General features: G+C 42.3%; 1 protein-coding gene across 1 annotated transcript in view; it reads right to left on the bottom strand.

The window, feature by feature from the left end:
* Positions 1 to 7,199: 7,199 nt before the first annotated feature.
* The window catches only part of LOC120050091 (ankyrin repeat domain-containing protein 13A-like), a 38,054-nt gene continuing 25,568 nt past the window's right edge, over positions 7,200 to 19,685 (bottom strand). The window contains exons 5-15 of the mRNA XM_038996770.1: positions 19,501 to 19,644; positions 19,155 to 19,344; positions 16,407 to 16,473; positions 14,342 to 14,423; positions 13,968 to 14,029; positions 13,628 to 13,758; positions 13,048 to 13,205; positions 12,550 to 12,687; positions 10,544 to 10,716; positions 10,242 to 10,306; positions 7,200 to 9,358 (exon numbers count right to left, since the gene is read on the bottom strand). Coding sequence (XP_038852698.1) covers positions 9,154 to 9,358; positions 10,242 to 10,306; positions 10,544 to 10,716; positions 12,550 to 12,687; positions 13,048 to 13,205; positions 13,628 to 13,758; positions 13,968 to 14,029; positions 14,342 to 14,423; positions 16,407 to 16,473; positions 19,155 to 19,344; positions 19,501 to 19,644 — 1,415 coding nt within the window. The 3' untranslated portion in view covers positions 7,200 to 9,153. The remainder of the gene's footprint in view (positions 9,359 to 10,241; positions 10,307 to 10,543; positions 10,717 to 12,549; positions 12,688 to 13,047; positions 13,206 to 13,627; positions 13,759 to 13,967; positions 14,030 to 14,341; positions 14,424 to 16,406; positions 16,474 to 19,154; positions 19,345 to 19,500; positions 19,645 to 19,685) is intronic.

Here is a 19,685-nt window from a genome sequence, read left to right as displayed (position 1 = left end):
GAGACATGAAAGGAGCGCTGGCTCAATGGCTGCTCCTATATTACCATCTGCTTATTACTTCACTGTGTGAAGAAACGCTGCAGAGAAATGTAAGGACTACACTGTCACCAAAAGAACTACACAGCTGGCCACAATGTTAGACAAAAGGCAGACACCCTCAGTGTATAATGTATAACATGACGAACAAGAAGGGGAATATTTTGTCTCGTCATTTTCAGATCAGGGATTTGATTTTGCTATTCGAAGTAGCAACCCTCTAATTGCAGTCCTGCCTTTCTAACCTCTAGGCTACCACTATGCAATCTGTCATGTTTCATTTCAAGGGTGTCAATCAATATGAGGCGCAAATACAGAGTAGATGAACCATCTGGTGTTTAGGGAAGAAGAGAGATACAACGTTAATTAACCTGGGGTCTAAGTTAATGTTCCAAAGATAGAAAAATAACATCATTAAAGACAAAAACAGAGTTCGGACAATTGATGGAACCTACTACATGTGCCCGTGATTGCTTACAAATGGATAATTTGGTCCAGAGGCTGATTGCATGCCTTCTCATCGGTCAAACCTCCTAAGCAACAATGAACAACATAGAGGGGGGGGGGGGGGGGGGGGGGCCGAGAGAGCAAGCATAATGTATAATTGCCATAATCACCCATCCTTGCAAAATGTAACATCAACCCACCAACTCGTTGGCCTCTGAACAATACCTCATCCCTCCCATCTTACCCCAAGCACAAAATCACTGGTGGCGAAGTCTAGTTCCACAGTGCTTCGTTTTCGGTTTCCCTACAGGTTCCTTGTTGCAGTGATGATTTATGGGGCCAGGAAGCCTCCAAATTTATTTCCAGCCCTATTTGGTAGAGAGACACTTTCCAGAAACAATTATGCTTCTGGGGCTCATTACAAGAAAATAGTGTTTGTATTGGTACTGGTACATGTGCTTTACTCGTGGCAACAGATGATGTGGTAAAGGCCAAATACATCAGTCATGCACAGTAATGATGTAAGTCTCTATAACCCCAAGCATCTTAACCTTTATAACTTTACCCCATTGCTCTTTGACATTTCAGGAACGTAGGGAAAGTAATGACTTATATATGCACTATAAGAACTGAATTGTTTTCTTTCTTTACCCGATGTTTATTAGGCTATAGAATTCCTTATATAAGAGAACCGAGAACAAAATACCGAAAGAGTAACACATCCTTTATATTCTATCCGATAACCCTCCTCTACATAATTCCGTATTCAGTACCAGTTAAAATCACAATGAAGTTAAAAAATATATTATCCGCAAGTCACACTGTAGGCCTAATTAAATAAGTAACCGAGTACAATCATTAGACTAGATAACACTGAACGATAGACTGGATATGAAACTGAAATACTGCGGCGTAGAGACTGTTTATTTTTAGTACTACCTGGCAGCTTTAGGACCCAGTGTAGGCTAATGTGATATCACGAGGGTGTCGCGAAACTTCCGGGAACGCTTGCGAATCAAACTTGGCCACTGGGACTCTGCAGACAGACTCAGCTCAATGGGCAGACCAGTCGGGAGTATGGGGTTTGAGAAGCCAATAAGAGAAGTGAAAAATTATTCCTTGGTTGTTAATTTTCTCAAAATCTAAAGGCACAACCGAGATTCGAGCCAATTTCTTAAGTAGCTGAACATGTTATTACTCCAACCTTGTGAAAGTGATAAACTGAAACGTTTTCATTTTCGTGAAAAACAACTTTATATCAAAGGATTGCCTTCGATTTGACGGTCTGCACATACGCAGTTCTGCGCGAGACGATCGTTAGACTCGATGACGAGTTTCTGCGCATGATCTTAGCTAGCCAACGTCAACATGACGTCACCTACAAGCGTGATCGGGGATGTTGTATTGGAGAAGCAGTTTCTGTCCATCTTCATACTGTATTGTCTTTGCTATTATTATGCTGGGAAAGTGGAAGCTTATTTTCCCACTCGCATAATCATGTTGTATCCTAGTCGACAAAGCCTAATTCTGTATTTTCTATCCTTTGGCGCGTTTGTGAACGGGAACGGACAACTAGGTGACTCTAAACTAAATGAAAGGCCGTATGTAGTCCTACAGAATCAAAATTTGGGTAAGGTTTTATGCGGCTTAATGTGTAGCCTATTGCAGGCCCGTGTTCCTAGACAACAGGGGCGCACCTGTTGGCAATAAAATAAGAACGTAGGCTTATCTTCTAAATAACGTGTGTAGATGTATGCAATCTTGATTTTGTTATTTTAATGTTAATTGAAGCCTATTAAGTGCCATGTTTTTTCAGCAAAGTCCTCCTACCTGTAGTTCTTTATTTGCGATGTGTTCTCGTGAGAGGGCGGAGCCGCAACGAATGGTCTAAAATCTCTTTCATGTATGTGCTTGTAACATTGTATTTTTTTTTCTATTGCAGTTGTACTTATTAGCGTCTTATCTATCCTGCTGGTGGTGATGATTGTCATGGCAGTTTGTGTGTATAAACCATTGCATCGCCGGTGAAGCAGTGTACAGCAACGTCATGCGCAGCTACTGTCCGACTGGATCCAAGGGAATCAACAATCAAGGGAATCAACAATCAAAAAAACCATAGTCTACGCATATCTGTCTGATAAACTGGAATGTTAGACAATAGGCACGAGGTCCCTCATTTTTATATAAACCTTATTCATCTTAGTTTTTTTCTCTCCAGTATAGACTACACTGGTTGAATTAATGTTGTTTCCACGTAATTTCAATGAAATTACATTGATACAATGTGAAATAGATGTTGATGTCTGTGCCCAGTGGGATGTTGTGTTATTTAAAAACGTTTATTTAATTAGGCAAGTCAATTAAGAACAAATTCTTATTTTCAATGATGCCTAGGAACAGTGGGCCTTATTCAGGGGCAGAACAACAGATTTTTACTTTGTCAGCTCGGGGATTCAATCTTGCAACCTTTCAGTTACTAGTCCAACGCTCTAACCACTAGGCTACCTGCCACCCCGTGTGTCTTGATTAGGCCATATACAATGTTAATTGATATGATTATTTTATATTTTTTGTTAAGGTAACTTAATATTCCTGCTGCTGTCATCGTTTAATGGAATTTGAATGTATTGTTTATATTTGTCTTATATTATTTATATTTTTGCTTATTTACCCTGATATGTTGGAGTATTATTAAAATGCCCCACCACAAGGTACTACTGAAGTAAAAAAAACATGATAAAAAAAACTAACATACATTGGGTTGACCGTGTGTGTGTGTTGAGTGACATGAATGATATACTACGTTGACATTTTAGTCATTAAGCAGACGCTCTTATCCAAAGCGACTTAGTGAATGCATACATTTTTCATTCTTACTACTCCCCTGTGGGAATCGAACCCACAACCCTGGCGTTGCAAGTGCCATGCTCTACCAACTGAGCCATACGTAAACCAAAGGTATGTGGACACCTGCTTGTCGAACATCTCATTCCAAAATCCTGGGCATTAATAATGAGTTGGTCCCCCCCATTGCCGCTACAACAGCCTCCACTCTTCTGTGAAGGCTTTCCACTAGATGTTGGAACATTGCCTCCAGCTACAAGAGTGTTAGTGAGGTCGGGCGATTAGACCTGGCTCCCTGTTGGCGTTACAATTCATCCCAAAGGTGTTCGATGGAGTTGAGGTAAGAGTTAGGGAGATGTCACCCTATCCCCTCAATAGTCCTGCCTCCTGAATCTAAGTGTTTGACATGGGGAGGGGACCAGTAACTTTATGATCAATCGTTATCAGTGTAGAAGCAACAGTAATTCTTCATGCTTTGGTTATCATACCTTGATCTGGGGAGTGTAGATCCCTCCCCAGCGTAAGGCACAAGCCCAAGTTGATTGGGGCATGATCTTAGATCAGAACTCCTACTCTGACAAGCATTATAAATATGGGCCCAGATCCAGCAGAGCACTCTGTTTCCATGACTATGGATTAAAGGGATAAGTTCAATCAGCCTCTTTAACCTGTTTGTTTAGTGAATGTAATGACGAATATAAGTCTGATGCTCATTGATGAGTGTTCCCATCAAGAGTGCTAATGCACAACACACTGTGTTGAGTGGCATGCCCCCAAGCTGTTTGTCTGCCCTCTCATTCACATTTACCCTCGTTTCAGTGCACATTTCTCAAACCTGATAATCAAACCTGAAACCAGTTTTTTTTGTACAGAATTGACTTTTTTTTTAATGTATGCAATTTGGCAGAAGCTTTTATCCCAAATGCTTTGGCTCAATCATGTCTAACTATAAACTATTATTAAATAACTAATTATTTGTTAACATTTAGAAACTTATAGCTTAAGCATTATTAATATTCATAAGCATTTAAAATATATAAACATGTATAATGGATTATTCATGTATTATAAAGAGTTACTCAATAATTTGTGTCATTTGCACACAACAAACCTGAAGAAATGGGAGACTGATAAATTAAGCTACACTATATATACACAAAAGTATGTGGACACCCCTTCAAATGAGTGGATTCGGCTATTTCAGCCACACCCGTTGCTGACAGGTATATAAAATCGAGCACACAGCCATACAATCTCCATAGACAAACATTGGCAGTAGAATGGCCATACTGAAGAGCTCAGTGACTTTCAATGTGGCACCGCCATAGGATGCCACCTTTCCAACAAATCAGTTCGTCAAATTTCTGCTCTGCTACAGCTGCCCCGGTCAACTGTAAGTAATGTTATTTTGAAGTGGAAAGGTCTAGGAGCAACAACGGCTCAGCTGCAAAGTGGTAGGCCACACAAACTCACAACGGGAACGCTGAGTGCTGAAAACTCGGTTGCAACACTCACTGCCGAGTTCCAAACTGCCTGTGGAAGCAACGTCAGCACAAGAACTGTTAGTCGGGAGCTTCCTGAAATGGGTTTCCATGGCCGAGCAACCGCACACACGCCTAACCTCACCATGCACAATGCCAAGCGTCAGCTGGAGTGGTGTAAAGCTTGCCACCATTGGAATCTGGAGCAGTGGAAACACGTTCGCTGGAGTGATGAATCATGCTTCATCATCTGGCAGTCCGACGGACGAATCTGGGTTTGGCGGATGCCAGGAGAACGCTACCTGCCCCAATGTATAGTGCCAACTGTAAAGTTTGGTGGAGGAGGAATAATGGTCTGGGGCTATTTTTCATGGTTCGGGCTAGACCCCCCTTTCACCCCTTCAAGTGAAAGGAAATCGTAACACTACAGCATACAATGACATTCTAGATGATTCTGTGCTTCCAACTTTGTGGCAACAGTTTGGGGAAGGCCCTTTCCTGTTTCAGAATGATAATACCCCTGTACACAAAGCGAGGTCCATACAGAAATGGTTTGTTGAGATTCATGTGGAAGAACTTGACTGGCCTGCACACTTGACTGGCCTGCACAGAGCCCTGACCTCAACCCCATCGAACATCTTTTGGATTAATTGGAACGCCAATTGCGAGCCAGGCCTAATCGCCCAACATCAGTGCCCGACATCACTAATGCTCTTGTGGCTGAATGGAAGTAAGTCCCCACAGCAATATTCCAACATCTAGTGGAAAGCCTTCCCAGAAGAGTGAAGGCTGTTATAGCAGCAAAGGCGGGACCAACTCCATATTAATGCCCATGATTTTGGAAGGAGATGTACGACGAGCAGCTGTCCACATACACTACATGACTAAAAGTATGTTATGTACTGCCAAAACATCATTATAATCAAATTCATACAATATGTTACGAATTTTTGTGCTTAAGATCCCGGACTACATCTTTAAGTGTTGCAGCAAATAAAAGTGAGACCGGTTGCATAATGCTGAAAACACGTAAGATGCCCTGATGTAGCTGTTGGTTTCAAATAGATTCCCAAATGGCACTCACTCACATGCCAGTCAAAATTAGAAGGGATCAATAACACATTAGGCGATAGAAAAGGTGACAGCATTTTTCTATAAGCATCTAAAATGAAAATCTGCCCCAAACCATAGATCCCTCGACTGAAATGTCAAATTGTACTAAAATCCATAATGAATAAGAATATTTGGAAAAGTCACCAAAACCATTGGAAAATTTGTTTATCCCTTGTAAGTCGCTCTGGATAAGAGCGTCTGCTAAATGACTTAAATGTAAATGTTGCTAATTTTGTGTCTATAATTTTTTTTTTTTCATGTGAAATCTGGAAAGATGACGGATGTTTGATTATGAAATCTCTCTTAGTTCATGAAGAGGGCTAATAGAATTTTCAATTCCATTTTCAGAGTTGATTCCTTCTACACAATATAGTGCTCATGTACTGTATATCCGCCATAATATTCTTATGGCATCCAATTTAATTACTGTAAACAGTTCAGACGCTCTAATTTGTCAGTGTGGATACATGGAGCAGATGTCAGGATTTGAATGAAGCCAGTTACTATATTTAGCCCAACAAAACATACCATTAATTCATAGACCTATAGGGTAATCCAACCATAAAGTATATACCAATGATTATTGATGAAACAATGCACAGGAAATTGCTGAGACATATTAATCCAGTGTTTAAAATCTGTGATATGTACAGCTACAGTCATTGAATGGTTAATGATCAGAGCAGGCATTTGTCTGAAAAACAAATTAAGGATTGTGCTTTTGTGATCTGAACAATGAATAGGTTTGTGCCATCTGCCGTTTATCTTAGCAAGAAGCAGACTTATTTGTAACAGAATCAGCCGCAGTTCACCCAAATTGAAATAAAGTGCATTTATTGAAGAAAGAAAACATTTTTAAACCAACATCACAGTTTACAAATGTTTTCACAAATTCTTATGAACATGTTAAAAAATAAGCTTACCTGCTAGCAAATAAAGCAGTACAAAGACTTTTCCCAAGAAATCTAATCAAAGCGAACCCTGGAACATTAGAGACTGTCCTATGGTTTGGCAATTTGATCATTAGCTGTTTAGAGCTCTAGCCCCCAGAAAACAGAACAGACGAAGCGATGCATCAGAAACATGTCCAAAGTGCTGTTGGTTGTAATCATTGTAATTAACTACATTGGTTAATTCCTTTTTTATCTACCAACACCACTGGATAGGAAACATTTTTGAAGCCCCTTGATCACAGCTTTAAAGATGAGACCTTTCAAATGTTCTCCGGTGTCTTTAGTAGGTCTGGCCTGAGTGGCATTATAACACTGACCCCCCCCCCCCCCCCCCCCCAAAACCAATCATGTCTGTAGCCTAAGCCCAAATGGATCCCTAGACCCTACTATGCCCTATTGTGGAGATCTGCAATATGGTGAAAATGGCCCATCAGAGGAAAAGGTAGACGTATTACCATATCGCATACACCTGTCAAATCTTATCAGATCTGTACAAGAGCATAGGTAGGGTCTAGGGATCCATTTAGAATTGGACATGTGAGAGGGGAATGCTTAGCCTGGTTGCCAGTCTCTGTTTAGCTAACATTCCACTCTTTGTACTCTATGTCATGTGCCAAAGACATTGACTGGTACCCAGACTAGGAAATGCTCCCTTCAGTACAAAATAATGATGGTACACTGAGCTGGCATCCATGTTTGATCTCAGATCTCTCGCACGTCACTCAGTCCACAGGTTGGTCTGTAGTTGCAAGATAAAAAAAGAGAGCCCTAACAGCAGTCCTTAGAACCCTGTTGTGTTTGAGGTCTGATGGCCATATTCTTCTATATTTAAGGGACGAAAAATGTCTTCGCCAATGGATAGCCTACAATGATCCATGTTTGGACCCTGGTTGCTTGCGAGCGCCTCTGAACCATGTGTATGCTACTTTATCATCCACCACAGGTAGGCACAATGGCTTCTGCTATTGCTTTGTTGAGTCGTGGTGCTGATGCTTAACGGTGCTCAGTGACCATTGGTGATGGCCAACAAGACAGACCCCCTCCAAAATAACAACCAATTTAATAACACCTGGTTTCTGGTGCAAACTAAGAACCTCCGTCTTCTTGTGCATGTTTGAATTATCATGTTCATTTTCACACTGTGTCAATTTCAACACGAATACAAAACATGAATTCTTGCAGCACAAGAAGAATCTTACTTTTGTCTTTTCCCAGGAATTACAGGTTTTGATTGAAAAGGACCCAAGTTATGCAGTGTCAGGCAAACAAGAAAAAGGGACGGCAGCACCACCAAGTCATACTGTTTGATGCCATCCTGTTCAAAGTACAAAAAATCCTAATCGATGACCAGAAAACTGCATTCGATGTGTCTACAATAAACTAATATACTGCACTTTCACTATAGTTTCAAAGAAAAGGAACTGCAGAACAATGGAACCCTGAGATATTCAATCTTTCAGTGTGGCTGTGAACCTCTGTCAAATGGCTGTGTGAACACTGGAGTTCCATTCCCAGAGTCATATTCATAATAGGGCAGGTAGTCCCTACCTGTTTCAGTCAGCTTGCTTCTGTTTGGTGCCTCATGGACATGACCCAGAGCTCTGAAAGAACAACCTTCCAGAGCCACAACTAAAACAGCTAACAGCCACAAGCGGCTGGTGGCACCTTAATTGGGGAGGACGGTCTCATAGCAATGGCTGGAATGGAATCAATGGAACGGTATTAAACACATCAAACATGGTTTCCTTGTCTTTGATTCCATTCCAGCCATTATTGTCATCTGTCCTACCCTCACCAGCCTCCTGTGCTACCTGCCACAGGTTTAACCCACTCTTGGCAACACCCAACTAATTCAAATCACAGGTTGCAACCCTGACACTCCAGTGAAATGAAACAGTTCCCAAAATAATCTCAAAGAATACATGGATTCCTCTTCGGGAGAGGAGTGGCTATGACTCTTATAAGGACAGGAGGAATCAAGGATTTGACAGCGTGTACACTTTTGAGACAGAGCCTAAGTGTTATATAGAAATACAAATATAGCAACATGTTTTTTAAACAAAAATAGGTATCAAAGTATTAAATACAGATGGTTGTGTTAATGACAATGTTGTTACATGGAGGTTTTGCCGGTGTCATGGTGGATTGCAGTGGAGTAGGGGGGGGGTTGGATTGGGAGGGGGTGTGATGGTGGCCGCTTCTTGATTTATAAATAGTTCATGCAGGTATGGCAAGGCGTGGTCTTAATAACCCTTTTTCCCCCTCATATTTTCCTCTTTTTACTTCTCTGTGAGCGAGAGCTGCAATATCCTCTCCAGCTCCTCCACTTCCTCTTTCCTCCTCCCCTCCTCCTCGGCTTGGGCCCGGGCCGACAGCTCCATGGCCATGCGGAGGTCCACGTCGGGGCTGGAGGTCGAGGTGCTTGAGCTGGCCGGACTCGATGTGGTGTCTCCCAAGTCCACCAGCGCCCCCTCTGTGATGCTTCTGGAACAACAGTGGAGGAGGGATCAGGCGTTGGTATCAGAAAGAGAAGAAAGGCTTGGAATGTTTCTTTCCTGGACGACAGTTGTCCAACGTCAATAACTACCAACTTCCTTTCAAAAGCACCTATCCACATAGTGCACACCCGACCATACCTCAGCGAAGCTGAGAAAATTATGCTTTTAATGCTAAGTTGTTTGGACACGTGCTTGCAATACCAGGTCTGTGGGTTTGATTCCCAAAACATGGGCCCGTGGGTTATATTCTAAATATACGTGCTAATTGAAAGCCACTTTGGGCAAAAGTGAATAGTGTAGCCAATGATGTGCATGAATACTTTGTGAATAACTGCCCTGAACTTAGTCACTGTTACTACCTGGCTACCACCCGGTACTCTACCCTGCACCTTAGAGACTGCTGCCCTATGTAAAGACTCATGGAACACTGGTCACTTTAATAATGTTTACATACTTTTTTACCCACTTTATATGTATATACTGTATTCTAGTGGTGGCTCATCCTATATAACTACTGCTGTACAAACCTTTTCTATTCATATACTGTCCATACTTTCTATTCATATACTGTCCATACTTTACACACACACACACACACACACACACACACACACACACACACACACACACACACACACACACACACACACACACACACACACACACACACACACACACACACACACACACACACACACACACCTCGTTCTAATATTTCTTAATTTCTTTCTTTGTATTTTGTGGATTTGTGTGTATTATTTTATATTGTTAGGTATACGGCACTGTTGGAGCTAGAAACATAAGCATTTCGCTGCACCAGCAGCAACATGAGAAAAATATGTGTACACAACCAATACAATTTGATTTACCTGTCACTCTGGCTACTGAGCATAGGGTCCGTGAGGTCCCCATTGGCATCTTCCCAGGTCACTTCCTAGAGGACAAAATAAAGGGTGGCGTAGGTAAAATGCTTGGCACGTCGCAGATAGAACTGGTATAAATGTAACGGACATAATTCCCTATAATATCAGTTCTACACAATCTGTTTTGTAATATTGTGGCCTCCTGAACAGACACAGACCCCAGGTCAAAAACATGAGAAGTGAGGCGGAGGAGTCAGTGAGAGCAAGAGGACCTGACGAGGAGTGTGTGTGTGTGTGGCGTCTCAGACCTGTCCCGGGTCTCCACCACCGGACTCCAGCAGACTCTGGTGGATGGCGTACTGCAGTAGCTCCTCGTCGTGGTTGGATACGGGCATGTGACGGCTGCTGCCCCCTCCTCCTCTGTGGCGGTAGTGTGCAGGCACCTCAAATACAGAGGGACACACTTGGAATAGAGGGGGAACTGGAGGGAACAGAAATAGAGAATGTTGTTATTATTGGTAAGCTGTCAATATTGACATTTCTAATGAAATTTATATGGATATATTTACATAAATTTAGCAGACACTCTTATCCAGAGCGACTTACAGAAGCAATTAGGGTTAAGTGCATTGCACAAGGACACATCAACGTTTTCACCTAGTCGGCTTTGGGATTCGAACCAGCAAACTTTCGGTTACTGGCCCAACGCTCTTAAAACTTCACTAGGGTAGGGGGCAGCATTCGGAATTTTGGATGAAAAGCGTGCCCAAATTAAACTGCCTGCTACTCAGGCCCAGAAGCTAGGATATGCATATAATTAGTAGATTTGGATAGAAAACACTCTAAAGTTTCCAAAACTGTTAAAATAATGTCTGAGTATAACAGAACTGATATGGCAGGCGAAAACCTGATGAAAATCCATCCAGGAAGTACTATTATTTTGAAAGGCTGTTTTTCCATTGAAAGCCTATCCACCATACAAAGACATAGGACCCAGTTCACAATTTCTATGGCTTCTTCTACACGAGGCCAGTCTTTAGGCATTGTTTCAGGCTTTTACTCTGAAAAATGAGGGAGATACAGCACTTTCAATGAGTGGACAGTGGACATTTCCAGACATGAGTCCAGCGCGTGATTGGGAGCACGCCTTTCTTGTTTCTCCTTTTCTATTGACAAAGCTTTTGTCCGGTTGAAATATTATTGATTATTTATGACAAAAACAACCTGAGGATTGATTTTAAACATCGTTTCACATGTTTCTACAAACTTTTATTGTACTCTTCGTCTGAATGTTGAGAGCGCGCATTGTGCCTTTGGATTACTGGACTAAACGCACCAACAAAATTGAGGTTTTTGGACATAAAGAGGGAGATTATCGAACAAAACAAACATTTATAGTCTAACATGGAGACCTGGGAGTGCCACCAGATGAAGATCATCAAAGGTAAGTGATTCATTTTAACGCTATTTCTGACTTTTGTGACACCTCTCCTTGGTTGGAAAATGGCTGTATGGTTTTCTGTGGCTAGGCGCTGACCTAACATAATCGCGTGGTGTGCTTTCGCAGTAAAGCCTTTTTGAAATCTGACACAGCGGCTGGATTAACAAGATGTTTATCTTTAATCCTATGTATAAAACTTGTATTTTCATCAATGTTTATGATGAGTATTTCTGTAATTTGATGTGGCTCTCAAATTTCACCGGATGTTTGTTTGAGACAATGATTACTGTACATAACGTGCCAATTTCAACTGAGGTTTTTGGACATAAAGATTAACTTTATCGAACAAAACACACATGTATTGTGTAACATGAAGTCCTGTGAGTGCCATCTGATGAAGATCATCAAAAGTTAGTGATGAATTTAATCTCTATTTCTGACTTTTGTGACCCCTCTCCTTGGCCGGAAAATGGCTGTATGGTTTTCTGTGACTAGGCGCTGACCTAACATAATCGCGTGGTGTGCTTTCACCGTAAAGCCTTTTTGAAATTGGACAATGTGGTTGGATTTACAAGAAGTTTATCTTTAAAATGGTGTATAATACTTGTATGTTTGAGGAATTTTAATTATGGGATTTCTGTTGTTTTGAATTTGGCGCCCTGCAATTTCACTTGCTGTTGTCGAGGTGGGACGCTACCTTCCCACTGGTGCCAGAGAGGTTAACCGCTAGGCTGCCTGCCGCCAAACATTCATATTTGTTGTTCAGCTGTCAGAAGCAACTGAAGAAATTTATTTGAGAAATGTGTTCATAATAACCCATGGGAATGAATGCCGCGGTCACTTCACCCAGGTCAGCGGAATGAGTGTGCCTACCTGCAGCTTCACTGCCGTCCTCCTCCGAGGGTGTGGGCGTGGCAGCCGAGGGTGGCGTGTCCAGGGGTTCGCACGTACTGCATTTGTTGACACCACCAAATGAAATACGAGCGTTGAGCACGTGGAACAGGGGAATCTCTGTGTGAGCGGAAACAAAGACGGATAACCTTTATGCATCCCGTTATTTAAAAGCAAATGCCTCTATGGTGAGCCTTTCATAGTGGTACTTGGTGAATATGTGTGTGCAGTTTTTCTCAATCAGAGCTAAGTATTTATCAAGCGTGTCAGAGTATGAGTGCTGATTTAGAGTCAGTTCTGCTTTATAGTTCACATAGAATAAGATTACATGAACGGGGGTGCCTGATCCTAGATCAGCACTCCTCTGAGATGCTCGATTCAGTAGGCCCCAGATCTTTAGTGTTTGAATGAGCTAAGTCACACAAGCATTTTGTGTAAACATTCTCATTTCTTTACTCTTCCACAGAGGAGTAACTGTACCTATTTTTACAGGGAACCCCGGAGGGAACTTGAGGGTGACAAAATCCCGTAGCCGGGCGAAGTGGCTGCTGGTCCGGGCCATGAGATCGATGATAGGGGTGACCTGCTCCACCAGGGAGAGAGGGTGTTCCTCGCTCATCCACAATGTGCCCTTGAACCTGGACATATCAGGGTCATATTCATTAGTGCACACCGTAGCAATACTTTTTGCAACGGAAAACAAAAACATGTGTCTCTTATTGGACAAGTTCAGGTCGTCTCTCCCTGTTTCAGTCTGTTTTTTTTGGTTTGGTGCCTAAGAATCAGTTTGAGCAAGGGGAGGTGAACAATGACTAATCTTAATCACATCATGAGTAGTTATTTGGGATGCAGGGTGATTTGTAGATCTGATGATTTGTAGTTCAACTGAACTGCAATGTAGTCCCATCTCAATACAACCACCCTTATGCTAAAACCTAGACACCAACACCTTTATATGAACTGAGGGAAACCATTATAAAAACAATCAAGACTTCTGATGACGTGAATACTGATGAAAAAGCCTTGTTCTCTCTGTTGCTTTGCAGCATCATTTTCTTACTTCTGGGTTCGGGTGGTGAGTTCAATGGGCCGGCCAATGTCTCTGTCTTCAAGGTCAAACTCAGGGTCAAAGTACTCCTCTGGTGTGATGGCGGTGGGGTTGGTGGGTGTTGCGTACTCCAGAGTGAGGTCCTATCCACAATATGAACAGAGTTTAGCGTTTTTATTGAACCCATTACAAACCAAGTTGAGTGTTCTCATTGAAGCCAACATGAACCAAGACGAAGCATTCTTATTGAAGTCAAAAATGCAAGTAAAATTCTGTTTATGTAGCTAAGTAATAAAACAATTAGATGAGATAATCCTCCATAACCTCAAATCCTGGTCTACTGATCTCTTACCCCTTGAGCGCTTATCTGCTGCTCCACAGTCCCAAGAAGAGACTCCAGAACATTCCTCTCACCTAGAAGACAAAAAAAAGAGACAATAGACAATGCGTTATGGTGTCAGACACAGCGCAGGTCTCCAACAAGTCTGCTCCTAAACTGAGCCAGGCCATTTTGGATCTGTGTACTCTCTCTGGGTTATTATAACTGTGACAGTGTAGCTGACGTAACACTGGGACTAAAGACGCAGCTTATTAAACATTGATATGAGGACCATCTCTCGTAGACCAGAAGTAGTGCACTTAATAGGGATAGGGTGCCATTTCAGACACAAACTAACTGTTGTTATGTCTCTCTACCTCCACCTAGAGGAATTATAGAGTGCTTACTTTTTATTCTAGCTTTCTCCTCATCGGTGAGATGCTCTGTCCTCGTCCGGATCACCACGTTTACATTGTTCACAGTGAAAACCTGCAATGAAAAGAAAAACAACTCATGCAGTATACAGCATACTATTCTTCCCTTTACTGCTACTAGGAAATAACACTACTGTAGATATTGTCAAATTAAAGGGGCAATCAGCAGTTGCTACATCAATTTTGGGATTTGTAAATTAATGATATGTACCCATTGATTCTTGAAGAATATAACTTTAAAATGACTAATGAGCGTAGTTCAACTGTCGTACCCCATCAGAACCCAAAGTATAAGCTTGTTTTACTCAAATGTTTAAATGTAAACAAACACTATATAGCCCCAAAACATTGTTAAAACTATAATTTTTTATATCATGGATGGTCAGTCCAACACATCTATAGCTTGGTCTATGAATTTGAGATCCGGTTACATTTCTCCAGCACCATCCCTCAGCCTTTTACCAAAACAGGGGTGGGGAATATGCTTTGTTATTGTTTCTACTGCTGATCAACAGCATCCTCCCGGACACACTAGACCCACTCCAATTCGCATACCGCCCCAACAGATCCACAGATGATGCAATCCCAATCGCACTCCACACTGCCCTTTCTCACCTGGACAAAAGGAACACCTATGTGAGAATTCTGTTCATTGACTACAGCTCAGCGTTCAACACCATAGTGCCCACGAAGCTCATCACTAAGCTAAGGACTCTGGGACTAAACACCTCCCTCTGCATCTGGATCCTGGACTTCCTGACAGGCCGCCCCCAGGTGGTAAGAGTAGGCAACAACACGTCTGCCACACTGATCCTTAACACTGGGTCCCCTCAGGGGTGTGTACTTAATCTCCTCCTGTATTCCCTGTTCACCCACGACTGTGTGGCCAAACACGACTCCAACACCATCATTAAGTTTGCTGACGAAACAACAGTGGTAGGCCTGATCACCGACAACGATGAGATGGCCTATAGGGAGGAGGTCAGAGAACTGACAGTGTGGTGCCAGGACAACAACCTCTCCCTCGATGTGAGCAAGACAAAAGGAGCTGATCGTGTACTACAGGAAAAGGAGGGCCGAACAGGCCCCCATTAACATCGACAGGGCTGTAGTGGAGCGGGTTGAGAGTTTCAAGTTCCTTGGTGTCCACATCACCAACGAGTTATCATGGCCCAAACATACCAAAACAGTCGTGAAAAGGGTACAACAAAACCTTCTCCCCCTCAGGAGACTGAAAAGATTTGGCATGGGTTCTCAGATCCTCAAAAGGTTTTACAGCTGCACCATCGAGGGCATCCTGACCGGTTGCATCACCGCCTGGTATGGCAACTGCTCGGCATCTGACCGTAAAGCGCTACAGAGGGTAGTGCGAACAGCCCAGTACATCACTGGGGCCAAGCTTCCTGCCATCCAGGACCTATACAATAGGCGGTGTCAGAGGAAAGCCCACAAAATTGTCAGAGACTCCAGTCACCCAAGTTCTAGACTGTTTTCTCTGCTACCGCACGGCAAGTGGTACCGGAGCGCCAAGTCTAGGACAAAAAGGCTCCTCAACAGCTTCTACCCCCAAGCCATAAGACTGCTGAACAATTAATAAAATCCCACCGGACAATTTACATTGACCCCCCCTCCCTTTTGTACAATGCTGATACTCGCTGTTCATTATCTATGCATAGTCACTTCACACCCACCTACATGTACAAATTATCTAAACTAACCGGTACACCCGCACACTGACTCGGTACCGGTGTCCCATGTATATAACCTCGTTATTGTTTTTCTTATTGTGTTACTTTTTCTTATTACTTTTTATTTTAGTCTATTTGGTAAATCATTTCTTAACTCTTCTTGAACTGGGGGTTGTAAGTAAGCATTTCACTGTAAAGTCTACACTTGTATTCGGCGCATGTGACAAATAGTTTGATTTGATTTGATTGCCGCTTTAAAGAAAGGGACTTGTGTAAGGTCAGTAAACCTAGACAAGCAACAAAATAATTAAACATTAACAGGGCAAGAATGTTATAATAAATGCACGAACCTTAGCCTCGAAACCACTGACAACTTCCGTTTTGTCACTCCTCCAACCCCAAATCCCAGACTTATTTCTGTGGAAAACAATTTGGAGTCCTGTTACTATAAAACCCTGTACAAGTTTACTTGTCCTTCAACGAAGACTTACAGTTGAAGTCGAAAGTTTACATACACCTTAGCCAAATACATTTAAACTCAGTTCTTCACAATTCCTGACATTTAATCCTAGTAAAAATTCCCCGTCTTAGGTCAGTTAGGATCACCACTTTATTTAAAAAATGTCAAATGTCAGAATAATAGTAGAGATTTAATAATTTCAGCTTTTATTTCTTTCATCACATTCCCAGTGGGTCAGAAGTTTACAAAACACTCAATTAGTATTTGGTAGCAATGCCTTTAAATTGTTTAACTTGGGTCAAACGTTTCAGGTAGCCTTCCACAAGCTTCCCACAATAAGTTGGGTGAATTTTGGCCCATTCCTCCTGACAGAGCTGGTGTAACTGAGTCAGGTTTGTAGGCCTCCTTGCTTGCACAAGCTTTTTCAGTTCTGCCCACAAATTTTCTATAGGTTGAGGTCAGGGCTTTATGATGGTCACTCCAATACCTTGTCTTTGTTGTCCTTAAGCCATTTTGCCACAACTTTGGAAGTATGCTTGGGGTCATTGTCCATTTGGAAGACCCAGTTGCGACCAAGCTATAACTTCCTGACTGATGTCTTGAGATGTTGCTTCAATATATCTACATAATTTTCCTCCTTCATGATGCCATCTATTTTGTGAAGTGCACCAGTCCCTCCTGCAGAAAAGCACCCCCACAACATGATGCTGCCAACCCTGTGCTTCACGGTTGGGATGGTGTTCTTCGGCTTGCAAGCCTCCCCATTTTTCCTCCAAACATAACGATGGTCATTATGGCCAAACAGTTATATTTTTGTTTCATCAGACCAGAGGACATTTCTCCAAAAAGTACAATCTTTGTCCCCATGTGCAGTTGCAAACCGTAGTCTGGGTTTTTTATGGCGGTTTTGGAGCAGTGGCTTTTTCCTTGCTGAGCAGCCTTTCAGGTTATGTCGATATAGGACTCGTTTTACTGTGGATATAGAAGCTTTTGTACCTGTTTCCTCCAGCATCTTCACAAGGTCCTTTGCTGTTGTTCTGGGATTGATTTGCACTTTTTGCACCAAAGTACGTTCATCTCTAGGAGACAGAACGCGTCTCCTTCCTGAGCGGTATGACGGCTGCGTATACTTGCATACTATTGTTTGTACAGATGAACGTGGTACCTTCAGGCGTTTGGAAATTGCTCCCAAGGATGAAACAGACTTGTGGAGGTCTACAATTGACACCTCCAATTGACTCAAATTATGTCAATTTGCCTATCAGAAGCTTCTAAAGCAATGACATCCTTTCTGGAATTGTCCAAGCTGTTTAGAGGCACAGTCAACTTAGTGCATGTAAACTTCTGACCCACTGGAATTGTGATACAGTGAATTATAAGTGAAATAATCTGTCTGTAAACAATTGTTGGAAAAATTACTTGTGTCATGCACAAAGTAGATGTCTTAACCGACTTGCCAAAGTTTGTTAAACCTCTCTGGGGTAGGGGGCAGTATTTTGACATCCGGATGAAAAGCGTGCCCAAAGTAAACTGCCTGTTACTCAGGCCCGGAAGCTAGGATATGCATATAATTGGTAGATTTGGATAGAAAACACTCTAAAGTTTCTAAAACTGTTAAAATAATGCCTGTGAGTATAACAGAACTGATATGGAAGGCAAAACCCTGAGGACAAACCATCCCCCCCCCCCCCAAAAGGTCTGCTTACCACTTTTTTAAATGGCTATTACTTTAATTATAACGCCAAGTCCTCCCAGATTGCAGTTCCTAGGGCTTCCACCAGATGTCAACAGTCTTTAGAAAGAGTTTCAGGCTGGTTTTTGAAAAAATTACCCAGAAATTTTAGTTTTTCTAGGTGGCTTCCATTTTGGCTGTAGTGTTTCCAAGCGCGTGGAAGAATGCGCGTTCTTTGGTATTTTTCTCTGGTAAAGACAATAACGATTCTCCGTCTTAAATTGTATAGTTTATTTGCATATTAGGATACCTAAGGTTTGATTATAAACGTTGTTTGGAAAAGTTTATTAGTAACGTTTGGGATTCATTTTGTATGCACTTTGATGGAGAGAAAATGGGTGGATTATTGACTGAAGCGCGCCAGCTAAACTGAGTTTTTATGGATATAAAGAAGGACATTATCGAACAAAAAGACCATTTGTGATGTAACTGGGACCTTTTGGAGTGCCAACAGAAGAAGATCATCAAAGGCATTTTTTATATCGCTATTTCTGACTTTTGTGTCGCACCTGCCTGGTTGAAATATGATTTTCATGTGTTTGTATGGGGGGCGCTGTCCTCAGATAATCGTATGGTTTGCTTTCGCCGAAAAGCCTTTTTGAAATCTGATACGGCGGCTGGATTAACAAGAAGTTAAGCTTTATTTTGATGTATAACACATATATTTTCAAGAATGTGAAATATTTTAATTTAGTATTTTTGAATTTCGCGCTCTGCAATTTCACTGGATGTTGACCAGGTGGGACGCTACCGTCCCACCTACCCTAGAAAGGTTAACAAGAAATTTGTGGAGTGGTTGAAAAACTAGTTTTAATGACTCCAACCTAAGTGTATGTAAACTTCCGACTTCAACTGAATATGACACAATAGAAAAACAAGATAAGTGTAGTACGGTTTGGATCTTACCTCTCAAAAGCAATGTGCCTGGTGTCCAGAAAAGTGTTGACGATGGGCGTGGTTAGCCGCTTGGCCACTTCCTGTTCGGCAGGTTGCATGGAGTCCAGTGTTACATCCTCTATCTCCCGGGAGATGTCAAAGCGGTCTGTGTCCACCACCTCTTCGTCATGGTTCACCTCCAACAACTCAGTCCAGGTATCTGCCAATGGGCACAAGCACACACCGTACTACACTTATCTTGTGAAACATACGCCAACTGAGTAAAAGGCGAGGTAAAAGATGAGACGGCCTGCTGAAACAGTGGTCAGTAGAACGCTGTTGTGTGAAAGCCTTACTCAGGGAAAAGGGGACTCACCATCTCCTCTGAAGATGTAGCTCCGACGACCTCTGATCCAAGTCATGTTCTCGAAGCCCAGCAGGGTGGCGTCCACGCGCAGGCTGGCTCCGCTCTTCCAGATCCGACACACATCACTGGGACAAACCCGGGACACGAGGGGGACTGGGAACAGATGGGAAAGCAGCATAAACAACAAAGTCTCA

The sequence above is a fragment of the Salvelinus namaycush genome, chromosome 1, assembly GCF_016432855.1.
Source record: "Salvelinus namaycush isolate Seneca chromosome 1, SaNama_1.0, whole genome shotgun sequence".
Classification (NCBI taxonomy): Eukaryota; Metazoa; Chordata; class Actinopteri; order Salmoniformes; family Salmonidae; genus Salvelinus; species Salvelinus namaycush.
This window is presented reverse-complemented; position numbering and strand designations above follow the sequence as displayed.